Source organism: Mustela erminea, chromosome 1 (genome assembly GCF_009829155.1).
Source record: "Mustela erminea isolate mMusErm1 chromosome 1, mMusErm1.Pri, whole genome shotgun sequence".
Lineage (NCBI taxonomy): Eukaryota > Metazoa > Chordata > Mammalia > Carnivora > Mustelidae > Mustela > Mustela erminea.
The window spans coordinates 13234497-13253089 of NC_045614.1; the positions used below are offsets into that span (position 1 = coordinate 13234497).

The following is an 18593-nucleotide window of genomic DNA, read 5'->3' on the forward strand; positions in this document are numbered from 1 at the left end:
TAGGCTCCCGCCCCCTACAGGCCAGGCCCCTTTAGGAAAAAACTAGCGCCCCTTCTCGCTAGGGAGGCCCAGGGGTAGCGAAGAAAGGGCGGGGTGAGAGTGTGACGTCACCCAAAACTGGCACCAACCCGGGCGAGGTTGGGTTACGCACTGGAGGCGTGCGGCGCAGCCGTGAGACCCCTGCGTGCTGCAGAATTAGTGCCGTAGCTTTTCCTTCTGGGCTGGGGTCTCCCAGGCGGCTTCTGGAGAAACCCGGCCTCCTGACCACTGAGCTGCGCAGAGGAATGGGTGCTGCTGTAGTGGACTCTCCCGGGCATGGTTTCCCGCGGGGAGGAGGTTCCTCCTGAGCCCAATGGAAGGCAGGGATTCCCCCCTAGGCTAGAGTTAACGAGGGTGCGGAGGTCCGACCGAGCTGTCCCTTTGGAGAACAGGGTTCCTGGTGGGGAATGGAGGTCATGACTTACAGAGCCCTACAGAGGACTAGGGTCATGAAAGCTCCATAGAGGACGGGGGTCTTGACACTCTAGGGCACGGGAAGATGGGGTTCACCACTTGTCGAGACCCACAGAGGATGCAGGTCCCGATCCAAGGCTCCAGAGGACATGGGTCCTAATTGAGTCCCACCAGGACCGGGTCCTGACCGACCCGTCCCTTCTGGGTGAGTTCCGTGCGGGAAGGACACCCCCCCCCCCCCGCCATGGAGACCTACCCTGTCCAACTCACACCACAGGGACACCCCTGCACCCTACCTCGCTGGGCTGAAGGGGGTCGTGATGGCCCGAGGCACGGAGTATGGAACACCCTACTGGGCTTTATGGGACAGGACGGTCCCACGACCCGCCCCGGGGCCAGCGGTCGTCCCTCCTCTCCCGCGGGGGCCGGGTTGGGGGCGGTGCCTGGCGGGCGGGGGCGGGTCCTGCGGCGGGGGCGCAGTCACCCGGCGGCGGGCTGCGGGACGTACGGGGCCGGGGGCTGGGGTGGAACCCGGTGGGCGCCATGGAGCTGCTCTCGGCGCTGAGCCTCGGTGAGCTGGCGCTCAGCTTCTCGCGGGTGCCGCTCTTTCCAGTCTTCGACCTCAGCTACTTCATCGTCTCCATTCTCTACCTCAAGTATGAGCCAGGTGAGCCAGAGCCAGCAGTCCGCGGGGGCTGGCATCGCGGGGCGGGGGGTGGGGGTAAACCTGCGGGTCGCGAGGAGGGGGAAGCCTTAGATCATGGCGGGGCACAGTACCAGGGACTGCTTCGGGGGAGCAGCAGGTGCTGGGATCGTGCTGTTCTTCCACAAGGAGTGGGCGGGGGGCGGCGGGGGGAAGACGAGGGAGGGCAAGGAGAGAAGCCCTCGGGATTGTGGGGCTGGGGGAGTAGGAGCGGATGAGGGCTGGATGGCAGGAGAGGAATGCAATTGTATAGAAGAGGGGGAACAGGTGCTCGGGAGGGGGCCGGAAGAGAAGGTCAGGGGTCCCGGCGGGGTCGCATGAATTTTGGCAAGCGGCATAGGTCGTGGTGAAAGCGCAGACTGGGGTCGGTGCTGCCCGTCAGTCCAGATGTCCTGGCCGCCCGCAGCCGTGACCTCCCTCCTTGCCCTTGGCGCGCAGAGCCGGAGCGGCTCAGTGTCTATATAAGGACCGGCAGTGCTGGGGGCAGTAATCCGGTTCAGAGAAAGTGACACCGGTGCCCCCGCTGCTCTGCGGCCCTCAGCCCTCGGGCAATCTCCCCTCCTCCTCCGACAGAGCGAAGCTGGGTCTCCCGCGCCCGGCGGGAATTCTTCCAGCGGTGGCGCGGATCCTTTCCACTTACTGAGCAGAATCTGCCCTAGGGCAGGGTGATTTGGGGTTAGCTAACCCAGCCAGCCCCAGACTGCCCCCTCCACCCCCCGCAGAGAATCGCAGAAAGGAAGAAAGACTCTGCTTCTTGGGGTTTTTTAAAAGCATTTTTTTTTAGATAATGGTAAATAGCCTCCTTAGAGTGTGGTCTATTTTTAGATAAGCCTCACTGAGTATTTCTTGTTCATCTCCTAGCGTTTTAACTGTTATAGCACACCAGCCAACTACAGGGACTAAAGAATTTAGCTTTAGAAAAGGGATCGATCATCTGGAAACTTTGTGACTGTTTCTCGCACTTAGATGTAAATTCCTCTATATTCTTCTCTCAGGACTGAAATAGCTTTTTTTTTTTTTTCCAGATTGTAAAAATAGGTGATTCTTTGTTTTTAAAAATCAAGTTGAGAAACAGAAAGGAAAAAAGATCCTTACAGCTGAGGTATTGCAGGCCCTTCTAGACCTCTATTCCATGCGTTTATAACCCTGTAGTTAGAGATGGTAAAGCACGATTTTATGCAAATAGGATCATATTCTGCTTGCCAAGTGTTTTTGTTCTGTTTTATTTTTGCCCGTCCACAAGCCAGAGCCTATTCTTTAAAAGCTATTCTGCAGATCAGTTACTTTGCAAAGCAAAATAAGCTTTGTGTTGTCTTAGCACGGGCCAGGACTGCATTTCCTGTCCAAGACAGATTTTGGTGGTTCATGCCGATTCCTGGGCAAGTACAGAACCTAGCACACCTTGGGAAATCTTAAACTGTGGAGGGCTGGCACTTCAGAGGGATGTAGGACACAAATGTCTGGAGAAAAGAGGTCTTCAGGCTGGCCAGGAGTATGCCGGGGGGGGGGGGGGGGTCCTAGAAATTTCTGCCAGAGTGAATAAGTCATCTGAACTAGAGGTACTGGAGCCTGAAGGTTCCTGAAGATGGGGAAGTCCAATGGTTCATAACCTGCTTATATTAAAGGCTCGTGGGGGCTCTTAAACCCCCATCTCACCTCCACTACAGACAAACTGAATCAGAATATTTGGGATAGGGCCATCCCTGCATGCTTATGTTTCAGGGTCCCCTCCCCAGTGATTCCTGCATGCCTTCAAGATTGAGAAACCCCTGCCCAGTTCAAATGCCCTCGGTTTGCAATTGAGGAAGTAGGAAATAGTGGCTAAGCTAATTTACATACCCAACCTGTGGTCCCATGGCTGGTAAATGCAGCCTTGGGACTCAAACCCAGGTCTGCTGGACCCCAAGACTCACTCCAATTGCTGAGATACTTGCTTCTCTTTAGAAAATGGAGGGGTTGGGCTTAGCTGTTAGCCCCCCACCCTACCCCATCCTGTTAGTTGTTCCTGCTGAGCCTCTACGAATGTTTCTTAGAATCTGTGTACTGACTACAGGAGCAGCCACAGAATCTGCGGGGGCCCCCCACTCAGAAAGTCAGAATTTCAAGATGGTGACAGCAGCGCTAAAGTGAATGTGGGACCCTTCTGAACACAGGGTCCTGGGCAATGGCACAGGTAGCACACCTGTGGAGCTGAGAGCCATGCTGGCTTTTAGGGAAAATCTCTGAATTAGGAGTCAGCCTCTACCACTGAACACCAGGCTGGTGTCTGCACCTCGGTGAGGTTCAGCTCACTCATCTGTTAAACAGGCTCGTCGGAACATAATCTCAAACTCTTCTGCCAGGCTATTGTAAAGATGTATTGAGAACTTTGTCCATAGTAGGGTCTAAGGCACTTGGGAGAGGTAGTTACAATTATTTGTAAGGCCGTAGGAGGATGTGTTTCCCGAGATGCAGGCATTTTCTGGGTCAGGCTTTCGTGAGAATCCTGAATGAGGACAGAGCTTAGAGTGTGGTCCTCAGATGAACAGCATCTGTGGCCCCTGGGAGCTGGTTAAGAAATGCAGAATGCCAGCCCACTCTCCCCCCGACCCTCAGACCCGCTGAATCAGAATCTGCATAATATTTAAGGAAGGATGGACTAAAAGAGGCAGGAGCTCCTTATTAGAACCTGGAGCTCCTTAATACAGCAGGGAGGAGAAGATCTGGCTCACCTCCTGTTTCCCTAGTTCTATCCAAGAAGAGAAGAAAAAGCAGTGGATGTCGGCTGCATGGTTGAACGAATGAATGACAGTCCTGGATCCTTTTAAGCCTTGACCTGTCCCAAGAACCTTCCAGACCAGTGGTTCTCAAATATACCTCCACATTAAACTCATCTGGGGAGCTTTTCAGAACCCTCTTGTTCCCGCAGCACCCTTCCACTTAAATTAGAATCGCTGTGCACGTTACCAGTGTCAGTATGTCTTTTTTAAGTTCCCCAGATGCGAACCAGTTCTGTGTAAACAGTGCTGCCCAGGTCTCTGCACAAGTGACAGGGCCAGATCATTCTCTGTGGTGGAGGCCATCACAGGCATTTCAAGATATATCACAGCATCCCTGTGGCTCAGCCTACTAGATGCTGGTAGCATCTAGTTGTGACAACCAGTTGTGACAACCAGAAATGTCCCCAGATGTAGTTGCCCCCAGTTGAGAAGCAGTGATCTAGACCAAGTCTCAAACGCCCAATGCTTTCAAGGACCAGGCAGGTGATGTCTGGGAAGCGGTCTGCCAGCCACGTGGGGACTGTTCCCAGGTGAGACCCAGTTGTGCACATCTTCGCCTGATTGCAGCAAGAACCACCAGAAGTGATGTTTCAAGGGAAGCTGGAAGTGCGATATGCAGTTCCCTATGTGTATATATTCGGCTGTTCAGACATTTTTTTTTAATTTGTTTAAAAAAATTTAAAAAAAATTGTTTTAAATAAAACAATTAACTTTTTTTTTTCTTTTTAAGAAGTTAATGGGCTATTTTCTAGAGCAGTTAGATCCCCAGCAAAATTAAGCTGCAAGTACGATTTTCGTGTACTCTTTGACTTCCTCTCCATCAGCATTCTGCACAGCGGAGTACCTTTGTCATAATCCAGGAGCCCGTTTCATTATTATTATAATATCACTATCACATATTATCAACCAAAGTCTAGAATTTGCATTAGGGCTACTTGGTGTTGTACGTTTTGTGGATTTCACCAATTGTATAACGTGTATCCACTGTTAGGTTATCCTACAGATAATTTCACTAACCTAAAAATCCTCCAAGGTCCCCATGAGCATCCTGCCCCCTCCCTCCCTCAAGTCCTGGACAACCCCTGATCTTTTCATCATCTCCATAGTTTTGCCTTTCGCAGAATGTCATAGAATTGGAACCATACAGTGTGTAGCCTTTTCAGTCTGGCCTCTTTCACTCAGCGGTATGCATTTAAGGTTCTTCCATGTCTTTTCGTGGCTGGAAAGCTCATTTCTTTTCATTGCTGAGTAATCTCCCAGGGTACGTATGCACCATAGTTACTTATTCACCTACTGAAAGACATCTAGGTTGCAGGTTGAACATCTAAAATACTGTGGGACTAACAAGACAGCTCCTTGAGCCCTGTTTTGAGACCTCTGGCATGAACTCTAAGCTTTTTGAGGGTGAAGGGCTGCCTCTCCTCCAACCTTCCAAAAATCTGTCACAGGGGAAGAAACCAAGGCAGACAGCTGAGCTCCTTCAAGTCACTGAGAAGCTCTGTAAATACACCTCCCATGTTTGGACCTCAGACTAAATAGTGCAGAGCCATGGCTTTGCTGAAAGTGCCCTGGGGAACCTTCTAGTGCTTCCCTGCCTTCCATAGACAGGACTCTAACCCCCAGAGAGGGAATGCTGGGATGCCCATCCCAGGCCAGAGCTAGGGACGTGATCAGGGCTTCCTCCTCCCTCCTCAGGCAGAGCTGATTTTTATAAATCCATCAGCTAAAATTTCCACCCACAGGTACTTTCCATTTCAGTTCAGTTCCAGGAATAACTCGTGCATAATTGCTAAGCTCTAAGCAATTTCTTTTTGTTCTCACCAGCGCCCTTTGAAATGGGTAATAGCACCGGGGTGACCACCTGACCCAGGTTCCGTTAAGACAAGCACCAGAAGCCCCATGTCCCAGGAACCCCTCGGTCCCAGGCAAATCAGGCTGACTGGTCCCTCTAGACAGCACCCCCATTATGCACAAACGCACCCATTGAAACCCGGAGAGAGGAGTGACTAGCCAAGCTCACCCGGTGAGAGGGGAGGGCTTTGGTGGCAAACTGGGATTGCAGCCCACTTTCTCGTGGTTCCTGATGCTCCCCCAGAACCCAGCAAGAGAAACCAGGAAGGAGTATGGCAAAGGGAAAGAGCCAAAGAGAAGGTTCTCGGCACTGCCTTGCTGTGTGATCTTCAGGGCAGGCCCATCCCCCATCAGCCTCCGTCTTCTCCAGTGTGGCAATGAGGAGACTGACCTTGGTCTTCTGGGTTGCTGAGATAAATAAGTTTGATAATGCTAAGAATCATCTTGATAATCACCCACACCGCATTGAATCACCAATACAACTTGGGAAGAGGGTACTCTCATCCTCTTCTTTGGAAAGCAGAGGAAGCTGAGGCTGGCAGGGAACAGTCATTTGTCCAAGGCCACACCAGAGAGAGTGAGCAGCTGGGGCAAAACTTGGTCTGTGACTTTTCTACCAGGACTCACCCATAGTGCAAACACGGGAGCCGGCTTTACTCCCACTACCTGCGGCCCCACCCCCACCCCCTGCTCCCTGGACTCAGTCCCTGGGATGGTCCCAGAGGGCACCAGAGTGACCCTGGAAAGAATTCAACCCCTAACGTTTATTTTTAGATGCAGAGGTATCCATTTCTGCAAAACATGGGTGCCTCACCTGACCCAAGCCCTTGGAGGACCCACCAGCTGCTCCAAAGGATTAACTCTCAGCTGGCAGCATTTTTAAATAGACACCCCAGGGAAGAGAAGAGAACATTCTGCCTCATACTGTAGGACCTTTGTCAATGCTGAGACTTAGGACAAACTCGAGGGCAGGGAGAAGATGCGCTGTGGGCTTGTAACTCCAGAGTGAGATCGAGGAGGGAAATTTCAATTCCTGCCCTTGTCAGGAGCTGGGCAAAGAAGGGACTGGGGTTCGCACCTGGCAGAAGGAGTGGGACACAGAGGGTTTGTCCCTCTGTGAAAAAAATGGTTTGTCCAAGGTCTCATGGTTAGTTGGGGGTGGCAAAGAGAAAGGGGAGTGTGTTTACAACTTTCTTTCAGACTTTTATTTAAGCATGTTTCCTGATTATAAAATGTAGTATGTGCAAGAGAATGGATAGATAACTTGGGTTCTATTCCTATGTTAGCATACCTTACAGCAGAGAAAAATAAATACGGCACTTGAAAATATTGTGCTCCGTGAAAGAGCGAGAGGTAAGACTATGTTATATGATTCCACCAAATGAAGTATGTAAGTTCAGAACATTTTCCTTCCTCCAAAAGGAAACCCCAGCCCGATGAGCAGTCAGTCCCCACCCTCCCCTCCCCCAGCGCCCCCCTCCCCCCCGGAAGTCACCAGTCTACTTTCCGTTTTTGTGTACTTGCCTGTTCTGGACATTTCATACAGATGACCTCACACACTGTGGGACCCTTTGTGTCTGACTTCTTTCACTTAGCATGTTTGCAAGATTTGTTTTCATGTTGTAGGACTTCATTCCCCTTTAAGGCGGAATGATATTCCATTGTGTGCCTCTACCACATCTTGTTTAACCATTCATCTATTGGGGGACACTTGAGTTGTTTCCACCTTTTGGCAAATTGTAGATAGTGCTGCCATGAACACGATTTTTTTTAAAAGATTTTATTTATTTATTTGACAGAGAGAGATCCCAAGTAGGCAGAGAGGCGGACGCGGGCGGTGGGGGGAGGCTCACCACTGAGCAGAGAGCCCCATGTGGGGCTTGATCTCCAGATGCCGAGATCATGACCTGAGCTGAAGGCGGAGGCTTTAACCCACTGAGCCCCCCAGGCGCCCCATGAACATGATTTTTTAAGAGCCTTCCAGAACCTTTTGCTAGATTCTCCGATAGGATATAGCATGGTTCCCCACTGCCCACCTCCTGCTCCTGGACCTCTCTGATCATGGCCATCAGAGAGGGAGCAGGTGGTCAGGGTCTGATAGGAGGCTGGTGGAACCCTGTGTGATGAACATCATGTCCCTCTTGCCTATTGGCTTTCCGGGGGGACTCTTGTTTTTACTAGTTTTGATGATTAAGTATTTCATACACACAGAATAAATATCATGGACACCTCTCTCCCCTCCAAACAGATTTAACAAATGTGAACATAGATTTGCTTCAGATGGTTTTCTTAAAGACTTTATTTATTTATTTATTTATTTGAGGGCGCCTGGGTGGCTCAGTGGGTTAAGCCGCTGCCTTCGGCTCAGGTCATGATCTCGGGGTCCTGGGATCGAGTCCCGCATCGGGCTCTCTGCTCAGCGGGGAGCCTGCTTCCTCCTCTCTCTCTGCCTGCCTTTGCCTACTTGTGATTTCTCTCTCTGTCAAATAAATAAATAAATAAGAAAAAAGATTTAAAAAAAAAAAGAGAGAGAATGAGTGCAAGTTGGGGAAGGGGCAGAGGGAGAGGGAGAGAATCTCAAGCAGACTCTGAGTGGCACACAGAGCCAACTTCATGGTTCTTAGAGTAAAAGATCCTACAATGACCCTGTTCCAAGTAAGGTCACATGCTGAGGTTCTGGTGGGCACGAATGCTGGGCAGGAGGACCCTGGTCCCCCATATAACTCACTGCAAGTGGGAATAATGATCCGTGTATCATGTGCGGCTAACAGCTCTCGAGGATGGAGCAAAGGGGTATAGTTTCCTAGAACAAAATAGTAATGCCCTGAATCAGTAAAGTGGGGAGGTTCTCTTATAGTGGGACCCAGAGTGCCCAACACAGCCTCAATGCCTGGGGTGTTCCCTCCACATTTACTAGAAGGGGAGCTCCATGAGGGCGGGAGTTCATTCACTCCCAGCTGTTTATTGGGTGGCTGCTATTTGGCAGGCCTAGCATCGTGCACTGGGGTGCAGCAGCAGATAAGACTGAGGAGGTCCACCTACTCACCAAAGGATTAAGACCAAACCAGTCCGTTGAGTGTATCAACAGTATGGATCCGTATTCTTGTCAGTGGCTTTGTCCGTGATGCAGGTCATGGAGAGACCAAGCATTCAGACTCAGTTTAGAGACTAAAGGCATTCAATTTCTAGAAACAACGTGACTTTTTGTTTAAGTTTTTTTTTTTTTTTTTTTTTGAGAGAGAGAGGGCGCACAAGCAGGGGGCAGGGCAGTGGGAGAAGCAGAATTCCCGCTGAGCAGGGAGCCCAATGTGGCGCCAGATCCCAGGACCCCGAGGTCAAGATCTGAACCGAATGCAGACACCCAATCAACTGAGCCACCCAGGTGCCCCCAAAGTGACAAAAAACAGGGTGACAGGGTGGCTCAGTCAGTTCAGCACCCAACTTTTGATTTTGGCTCAGGTCGAGCCCTGCATTGGGCTCCACACTCAGCAGGGAGTCTGCTTGAGATTCTCTCTCTCCCTCTGCCCCTCCCTCCTCTTGTACTCTCTCGCGTGTACGCTCTTTCTCTCTGAAATACATAAACACAGCTTAAAAAAAAAAAAAAAGAGGGGCACCTTGTGTATAGATTCTAATAATCACCACCACAGTTGGGGTACAGAATGGTTCTGGCACCCCAAAGGAACTCCCTTGCGATGTTCCTTTATAGTTATATCCTCCTCCGAGCCCTAACGCCTGGTGACCACTGATCTACTCTTTGCCACGTATCGCTATGTTTTTTTTTTTTACTTGGAGAAAGTCATAGAAATGATAGCATATAGTATGTAAACTTCTCTTTTCTTTTTAAAGATTTATTTGAGAGAGAGAGCGGGAGTGAGGGAGGGACAGAGGGAGAGGGACAGAGAGTCTTAAGCAGGCTCCACACTGGCTGACTGAGATGCTTAGGGGTGGGGTTCAGGTATCTGGTTTGTAAAGTCCCCCAGCAATGCTGATGTACAAACAAATGGAAGGTCAGTGCCCTGAGCCCTTTTCTTGACAAATGGGATTCTGTTTCTTTTTTTTTTTTTTTTAAGGTTTTATTTTTTTACTTATTTGACAGAGAGACAGAGAGAAAGAGAGATCACAAGTAGGCAGAGCAGCAGGCGGGGATGTGGGGAGGCATGCAGGGAAGCAGGCTCCCTGCTGAGCAGAGAGCCCGATGCAGGGCTCGATCTCAGGACGCTGAGATCATGACCTGAGCTGAAGGCAGAGGCTCAACCCACTGAGCCACCCAGGTTCCCCGGGATTCCTGTTTCTGTTTGCTAAGCAACATCATTTTTTTTTTTTGTATTTTGTTGCCTTGGGTTTATAAAAAGACTCAGTTGACTATCATTTATAAGTGTGTATCCTCAGTTACAGAAACTGAAATAAGTTACATTTTTTTCTGTTGTTCATTTTATTTTATAACAGCTTCATTAAGCCATAATTCACATACCACCCATTTAAAGCATCCCATTAGTTGGTTTTCAGTATATTCACAGAATTGTACAACCATCACGTCCAAAAGAAATCTGTAGCCTTTAGCTACACCCTCCCATATCCCCCATTCCCTCCAGCCTTAAGCAACCTCTAATCTACTTTCTCTTAGTGTTAAAAATTAAATAAAATACCAAGACCCATAATAGGATAAAGTCCCCAGGGTCATGGGAGCCCAGAGGCAGGAGTGACTGACCCAGCAAAGCAAGGAAGCCTTCCTAGAGGAGGTGGCATTTGTGCTTGGCCATTTTTGCTTTTGTGTCTTTGCTCCTTCTATGCCACTAGCTTGTAACAGAAGACAACAAGTTTTGGGGAGGAGGTGGAGGAGTTGGAACCCTTGTGAAAAGCTGATAGGAATATAAACTGGTGCAGCCGCCATGGAAAACAATATGGCCGTTCCTCAAACAAGTTAAACATCAAACTACCATTTGGCCCATCACTTCCATTCTGGGTGTATCCCCAGAAGAGTTGAAAGCAGGAATTCAAATTGATATTGGTTCACTTATGTTCTTAGCAGCATTATTCGTCATCGCCAAAAGGTAGAAATAACTCCAATGTCCATCGATGGGTGAGTGGGTAAACAAAATGTGGTATATCCATACAACGGAAGATTATTCGGTCTCAGAGAAGAAGGAATTCTGACGCATGCTACAACATCAGGTTATTATGCTGAGTGAAAGAAGTCAGACACAAGAGGACAAATATCTGTGATTCCACTTACATGAGGTCCCTAGAGGAGTGGAATTCACAGAGACAGGAAGTAGATGGTGGGAGCCAGGGGCTGAAGGAGGCAACAGAGAATTAGTGTTTAATGGGGACAGAGTTTCAGCTGGGGACAATGAAAAAGTCCTGGAGATGGATGGTGGTGATGGTTACATGACAGTGTGAATGTGCTTCATGCCGCCGAGCTGTTTACTTAGAAATGGTTAAAGTAGCACATTTTATGTATATTTTACCATAATTTTTTTAAAAAGGTAAAAAGAAGGAGAGACCAAGAGGACAGGCATGAGCTTGTAGGGATCTTGGCGTCAGCCCAAGTCAGGAGCAGCCGCATGGAAGCGCTCTCATCTGTAATCGCTCCCTCTCCACACCGCCCTCTCTTGTAGGGATGAGAGTGACCGCTTGGCTGTGGTTATCAATGAGGATTTAGCAAGTCCTTCATATAAATGTAAACCCAGTATCTGAGACCTGGAGGGGCTTGCTAAGTGGGACCTGGCATTACCGTCATTGCCACGTCTCTGAGCACGGAAGAAGGAGCCCTGGCCCAGCTCTGCCTTTTCTCCATGTGACCTCAGGCACCTGTCCAGCCTGTCTGAGCCTGGGTTCTTCCTCTGAAATGGGCAAGCTGCAAGGCAGCTGAATTAGGATGGGCTGACCGGAGGGCATGGGGACAAAGCATGCCCTTGCCACTCTGGTGACGGTGGGGAACACCCCTGTGCCCCTCAGGAGCAGTCGAGCTGTCCCGGCGCCATCCCATGGCATCCTGGCTGTGTGCCATGCTGCATTGCTTCGGGAGTTACATCCTGGCTGATCTGCTCCTCGGGGAGCCCCTAATCGACTACTTCAGCAACAATTCCAGCATCCTGCTGGCCACAGCTGTCTGGTAAGCACTGTCCAGCTGGTGGGGTACGGGAGAGCAGAGTTGGGGGCAGGGGTGACCCAGCCACCTAGAAGTTGGGAGGTGGGGTTGGAGTCAGTGGGGTTGGAGGAAATGGGACCCATCTGCACAACATTCACAGCGGACCTGAGTGCACTGCTGTCCACTGCCCAGCTCTTTCCCAAGCCCAGCAAGCCGGGGAGGGGGATCTGGACACAACCTCAACCCCCCCAGGGACCCCCAATGGTCTGTCTCCCCCTGATGCTCTGCATTCTCTCCCCAAAGGTACTTGATTTTCTTCTGCCCTCTGGACCTCTTTTATAAATGTGTCTGCTTCCTGCCTGTGAAACTTATATTCGTGGCCATGAAGGAGGTAGTGAGAGTCCGCAAGATTGCCGTGGGGATCCATCACGCCCACCACCACTACCACCATGGGTGGTTCGTCATGATTGCCACCGGCTGGGTCAAAGGTAAACAGGACCATGATGACATTGGGAAGTCACCTCCGCTGAGAACCCCTGCTCAGTGGTACATGTCTGGCACCCAGGTTGGCACAGACATTGCTCCAGGCTACGAGGACTGTTGTGGGAGTCCAGCCTCATTAGCTGACAGCTTTCGAGTAAATGGGAAGATTCTTCCAGAATTTAACTGTCAAAGATAAACAGGCCTACAAGACAATGATGACTATCTCTCAAGCAGGGGTCCTCAGCTGTGACACTACTGATGTTTGGTGCCTGGTCATCCTTTGTGGTGGGTGCTGTCTTGTGCGGGGTAACATGTTGAACAGCATCCCTGGCCTTCTCCCACCAGATGTCAGTAGTGCCCACCTGTGTGACAACCAGAAATCTCTTATCTCATTTGATTCTTAAGACTCTGCTTTAGGAAAAATCTAACATCATCCCCTATTCACTGAGAAGGGAAATGAAATGACTTGCTTATGGTCACACAGCTAAGGGGGGTGTAGCTACGTTAGACTCCAGATCCTCAGAATTCAACATCCACATTCTTAACGACTTTGAAGTCCTCCTTCTCCCTTCTCCTTTGGTTATGCTAAGAGGTAGGCCAAGATAGACTTTAAAGCAGAAAATGTTACTAAAAATTAAAGAGGGGCCCTTTATAATGATAGGTCAATCCACTAGGAAGATACAACAATAATAAACATAAATGCACCTAAAAATAGCATCAAAATATATAAAGCAAAAACTGAGAGAAGCTAAAGGAGAAATAGACAGTCCAGCAATAATAGTTGTAGAGGTGGACCCAGGAGTAACGAGAAGACAAGGAAAGAAGGCTCAACTTCCTTTTTGGTAACACCACGGGCCTCCTTATACCTGCTCCCTGATACCAAAGTGAGTACTGCTGACATGCCGGGGCCTACAGGCACACTCCACTGAGCCATAGTGTACTCAGCTCCATTGACACATGGGGCTGGATCAACTGTAGGATGTTGAGCAGCATTCCTGACCTTAACCCACCCGTAGCAGCCCTGCCCCAGTTGCAACAACCAAAAATGTTTTCATATATTTCCAAATGCCTCACTGGGGGCAAAATCACTCCAGATATGAACCCTTGGTTCATATCAGATATGAACCCACTGGTGGTACATACCAGGTACCTCAGCACAGGCATTTCTGGAGTGGGTGTTCAGCTCTCTTTAGCCAATACATTTGGGGTAAATGGGAAGATTTTTCTAGAATCTCAACCATTATGTCCCATGTGGGTCTCCTGATTTGCTCTCCACAAAGCCTATGCTATAGAACAAATGCCTCAGGGGTATAGCTTGCCTCCCAGAGGGAACATGGCTTAAGAAAGATTGAAAATTTAGAACCCTAAGGAGGAGGAAGACTGAGATGGGGAGCCTTCTAGAAGCCTTATGCACAGTTCAGGGTCCTGGGCTAGGGATATCAGGGCAGACAACCCATATTTGTCCAAGATATGCCTTGCAGATGAGATATGAGCTCAATTCCTTCATGCTGCTTTTACTCCAAATATGCCATGTGACCTTCCTGAGCCTCAGTTTCCCCACTGCAGCTGGTTATTGTACACCCAGGCTCAGTATCTCTCTGGAGAAGACTCTAGGAGCAGTGAAGCTGCTTCCTTGGGAACTCAGCCAAGAAGAGTGGGGAGCTGGAGGTGGCCGGCTCATTCAGGAGCACCCTGTCTCCTAGGCTCTGGCGTCGCCCTCATGTCTAATGTTGAACAGCTGCTCCGAGGGGTCTGGAAGCCAGAGACCAATGAGATCCTGCACATGTCCTTGTGAGTATCCCGTTCCACCCCCCTACCATCCCTCCTGTATGTACAGGTGCCTCCGGGGCCTGACCCTGGGTTGGATGTTCCCAGTAACTTAGAAGCCCCAGCCACTAATTCTGTCTTCCAGAAGCTTCCAGAGGTCATGGAGCATCCTTGGAGCTGAAAGGGAACCGTAACTCTGCCTTGGGGGGAGGAGCAGGCAGAGCCGCAGGGAGATGAGATACTTGATTTGGGTTTTGAAGAGTGAGTAGGAGTTTCCTGGCAAAGGGCAAGCCTCTGGACAGAGGCCAGCACCTCTGCCAACTGTCAAGTGAGAAAAGTACAATGATTCTGCCCAGTTCTGCAGGGTCACGGTACAGAGTGTGGGTGGGGAGGAGTGCAGAGCATTGGTGGAGAATGCAGGGCACAGAGTGTGGGTGGGAAGTGTAGCTGGAACTAGGTGGCAGGACCACAGGGCAGCATCCAGGATCCAACCTTGGGTCCTGTGCTACATTTAGCCTATACATTTTTAAAAGACCTCATTGGTTTGGGCTCGTTAAATTTTCTCCCAATCTATAATGAAGAAAGTGATAGCCATTAAAATATGACACTTTTTTAAAAGGCTCACCCATATGCCAAAGAAAATTCCCAGTTCACACTTAATCTTATTTCATCCCCACTGGAGACCTATTCCCACCCTCAGTTCACCGACAAGGAAATGGGGACCCAGAACGTGACGTTGCCTGCTACTAAATGGGCAAGGGTTTTCCCATCCTGCATTCTGTTTCGGCCTCATGAGCAGAGGGTGAGGGCTTCATGGATTCACGCTCATGAACTCCCTGGCCCTGGTATCTGGTGAGCACTTTGGAAATATCAGGCAGAATTATCATCATTAAGGACAACAGTGAACCACGGACATTGGGAGCAGAAGTCACAGGGCTTTCTTCTGCAACAAGTTAAAATATTGCAAACCCATCCCATAGGAAAGGAAAGGAAAGTGAAGAAAAACCATGTGTTATAATCCTACCTTCTGGGGGACGTTTTATTGGGGTTTGGTTACACAGACATAGCTGACCGCCTGCATGCCTGACCTGTCTTCAGCCCCTCCAGAGGTCGATCTGATACCACGTGGCCCAAGACCCCACCTTAAATCACATCGTTCCTAACTGGTATGACCCAAAGTCCCCAAGTGAACAGAAACACTCCTTTCAGGCGGGACATTTCCAGGGCTGAAAGGAGACCTCCCAGGAGCCAGAGGGGAAAGCCACACCTCTCTTTGGGCCAAGTTAACCCTTTACTGTGCAGGGAGACCCCCCCCTTATCTATGCCATGCCGGCAGCTTCCCACCTCCCACTCAGGAGAAGTTGGGATGAAAACTGGGGCCGGTAGCGGGCAGGTAGAGAAGGGGGTCTGGGCCAGAGGGAAAAAGGCCTGGGCTGCGTGGTGCCTCATAGTAACAGAGGCTGCCCCCTCCAGCCCCACGAAAGCCAGCCTCTACGGAGCCGTACTCTTCACCCTCCAGCAGACCCGCTGGCTCCCGGTGTCCAAAGCCAGCCTCATCTTCATCTTCACCATGTTCATGGTATCCTGTAAGGTAAGCCGTCCTGCCCTGCCCCACGCCAGCCCACACCTTCCAGGCTGGGAGCTCAGACGTGTGCTCTTGTGTCCCAGAATGGACAGCCCTAAGGCAGGGAGCTGGGGAAGGGAGTCCCTATAGGTCTGTGCATGGGAAGAAGGTCTGATAAGAGGAGGGTCCAGCACGTGGGGACAGGGTAAGGACAATTAAGGCCTTCTGGGCGCAGGGCCCAGCCTGGGCAAAGGCCAAAAAGAGGGGCAGAAGCACATGGAGTCTGTTTGGAAAATCGGGGCCTCATGCCTTGGTGGTGGAGAGCTGAGAGATAAGACCCAGGAAGGTAAACTCAGGACCCCAGGGACTCAGGCTGGATGAGAAATGGTGCTGGTTTCATCCTGAGGCCTTGAGCTGGAGTTAGCTCACCCAGGAAGGGTCTTTGGGAACCACACTGCCCTACCCCATAGATCTGGGGAGCTCTGCTGCTGGCTGCCGGGGAGGGGACCCATTGGTCACTGTTTCTCTCTAGGCCCAGGTGTTGGGGGGCCCCTGATGTTGAGGGGAGAGATCAGTTGTCCCCGTTGCTGTCGGGGGTTTCAGCACCAGAAGTCCTATATCCAGAAAACCTACAATAGTTAGTCATCCTCCTGGGGGTGCGTAAAGCCAGAGGGATGGGTCTTGACTACCTCTGACCTTGACCTGGCTGACCTTTTCTCCCCTCTTTCCTCCTCTTACCCCCCACATCTTGCTTTCTATCTTGGTCTCTATCTCTCTTGCTGTCTCCCTGTCTTTCTGTTACCCTACCTCAGGTGTTCCTGACGGCCACTCACTCCCACAGCTCCCCTTTTGATGTTCTGGAGGGCTACATCTGCCCTGTGCTGTTTGGGACTACCTGGGGGGGCAACCATCACCACGACAACCATGGTGGGTCCCACGGTGGGTCCCATGGCGGAGGCGGGCCCGGCTCACCACACTCAGCCCTACCTGCTAGGTCCAAGGAGGAGCTGAGTGAGGGCTCCAGGAAGAAGAAGACCAAGAAGGCAGATTAGTGGATGGCCCAGAGGCCTTGAGGGGTGCCAGGGAGAAGACCCGGACCCAGGACCCTCAGAGCCAGTGCGGGAGCATTGTGGGCTCTGCTCTCCCCTCTCCGGGCCTCAACTTCCCAGTCTGCAAACTGGGGCCATGTGGGGGGGGTTTAAATGAGATATGGGGGTGAGGAGAGGGTAGAGGGGTCCCTCTCTCTTTCTGCCAGGCCACCAGAGCGACACAGCTTTATTTGGTGGGAGACCCACAGCATCCTGGCAGTGGCCCCAGCCAGAAACCCCAGCAGTTATATTCTTGGTTCTACTATTCCCTCTTTAAAACTACATCTGGACTCCAGAAGAACTTCAAGTCAGGTTGAGACTCATGAAATTGATGGACAATTCCTAAGTGTCTGCTGTGAGGCAGCTGCTGCGACTTCCTCTCCTCGTGCCCGCTCCTCCCCGACGGCACTGGGCAAGCTGCCTACTCCGAGCCTCGCATTCCCCATCTGTGTAGTGGAGACCCTCCCCCCCCAGCACCTCCGTGTGGAAGTGCTGGTGTGCACCTGGACGTGAACCAGCCTTACCAACTCTAAAGCACCGTGCAGGCGGGAGGGGAGGCCTTGAGGGGTGTTCCTCGTGCTTGACAACGGCTTTGCATTTTAGATTATTTGTGTTCGTGGATCGGAGAACCCCCGCAAGTTACCTGGCACGGAGGGGGCCTTCAGTAGACACATTTGGGCCCATCTTAAGAGCTTGGGTGGTGGGGAAGGCATGTTGTGATCTTTGGCTTCAGGCAGTCCCGAAACCAAAGAAATGCCGCAAGCTGGGCCAGGGTGCCAAGATTCAGCTCCATCAAGGGCCCCTGGACACTTGCTGTCGGGCCCTAGAAGCTTCGGGCCTCTCCATGCTGGCATCCTCCACTGCTCAGTCATTCAGAGGACTTGGCTTGCTCTGTGCCGAGCCTTGTGCTGCTGCTGGGCGGGCCCAGAATATGCTTCAGGGTGAGTGAGGAACGGTAGCTGAGGCCCCCTGCCCCGACCCCACGGGCCACCTGCATCTCAGCCTGCATCACCAGGACAGCCAGGAGGGCTGGATAGATTAGGTGTGGCTAGTCTCAGGTGGGGTTTGGGCACGGATGGGGCCGGTTTAGAGCTGTCCTCTGCACCAGGGGGGATCAGAGCAGCAGCCTACGATGGCAGCAATATCAGCGCGCGGGGTCCCGGATATTGCCGAGCTGTTGGGAAAGTGCCTTGATCTGGTGACACCTGGGAGCCAGTTGGGTCCTAAGGCTCCCAATGCATCCTCTTGCATGTTTATCAAGGCTCGGCATGAAGGTTCAGCAAATAAATCTGTTGTGTAAGAAGCACATTGGCCTGGCTGATTTATTCCTGCTCTTTCGGCCTCCGGACACGGCAGGGTTCTTTGTCCTTAGAGACGCTCAGAGTTTCCAGGGAGACGAGGCTCCTGGCAGCCCGCAATGGCCAAGAGGAGATGGAGCCTGTGGGTAGAGTTTGGAGTTCGGAGTTCAGATATTTAATGTGCCACCGACAGATCATGGGGTCTCCCCTTCTCCAAGCCTGTTTGCTTCTTGGGGAATAAGGGTAATGATTATCACTGTCCTTTATGGACAGATGGGGGAATTAACGGGGTGATTGGGGTTTGCAGCTAAGAGGCCATACAGGACCCTGTTAAGAGAACCACTTGGCAATCACACATCTGATAAAGGGATTGTATCCAGAATATATAAAGAAGTCTGAAAACTCAATAATAAAATGGCCCAATTAAAAATGAGTAAGGTGGGTGCCTGGGTGGCTCAGTGGGTTAAGCCGCTGCCTTCGGCTCAGGTCATGATCTCAGGGTCCTGGGATCGAGTCCCGCATCGGGCTCTCTGCTC

General features: G+C 51.0%; 1 protein-coding gene across 2 annotated transcripts; it reads left to right on the forward strand.

Annotated features, from left to right (window-relative positions):
- Nucleotides 1-144: 144 nt before the first annotated feature.
- On the forward strand, nucleotides 145-18062 carry TMEM38A (transmembrane protein 38A). 2 transcript variants are annotated; one of them, XM_032314769.1, is made up of 7 exons: nucleotides 145-658; nucleotides 1067-1120; nucleotides 11725-11881; nucleotides 12161-12345; nucleotides 14044-14131; nucleotides 15581-15698; nucleotides 16484-18062. In XM_032314769.1, the coding sequence occupies exons 3-7, from the start codon at nucleotides 11754-11756 to the stop codon at nucleotides 16721-16723; spliced, it is 759 nt and encodes a 252-aa protein (XP_032170660.1). In that variant the 5' UTR covers nucleotides 145-658; nucleotides 1067-1120; nucleotides 11725-11753; the 3' UTR covers nucleotides 16724-18062. The 2 variants fall into 2 exon arrangements, with proteins under 2 accessions (XP_032170660.1, XP_032170650.1); XM_032314759.1 differs by lacking the exon at nucleotides 145-658 and having other exon boundaries at nucleotides 902-1120.
- The last annotated feature ends 531 nt before the right edge of the window (nucleotides 18063-18593 follow it).

Coding starts and splice junctions, on each gene's coding strand:
- TMEM38A (XM_032314759.1), top strand. CDS start 997: ATGGAGCTGCTCTCGGCGCTGAGCCTCGGTGAGCTGGCGCTCAGCTTC. Junction 11,882..12,160: donor CTGCTGGCCACAGCTGTCTG/GTAAGCACTGTC, acceptor CTCTCCCCAAAG/GTACTTGATTTTCTTCTGCC. Junction 12,346..14,043: donor TGCCACCGGCTGGGTCAAAG/GTAAACAGGACC, acceptor CCTGTCTCCTAG/GCTCTGGCGTCGCCCTCATG.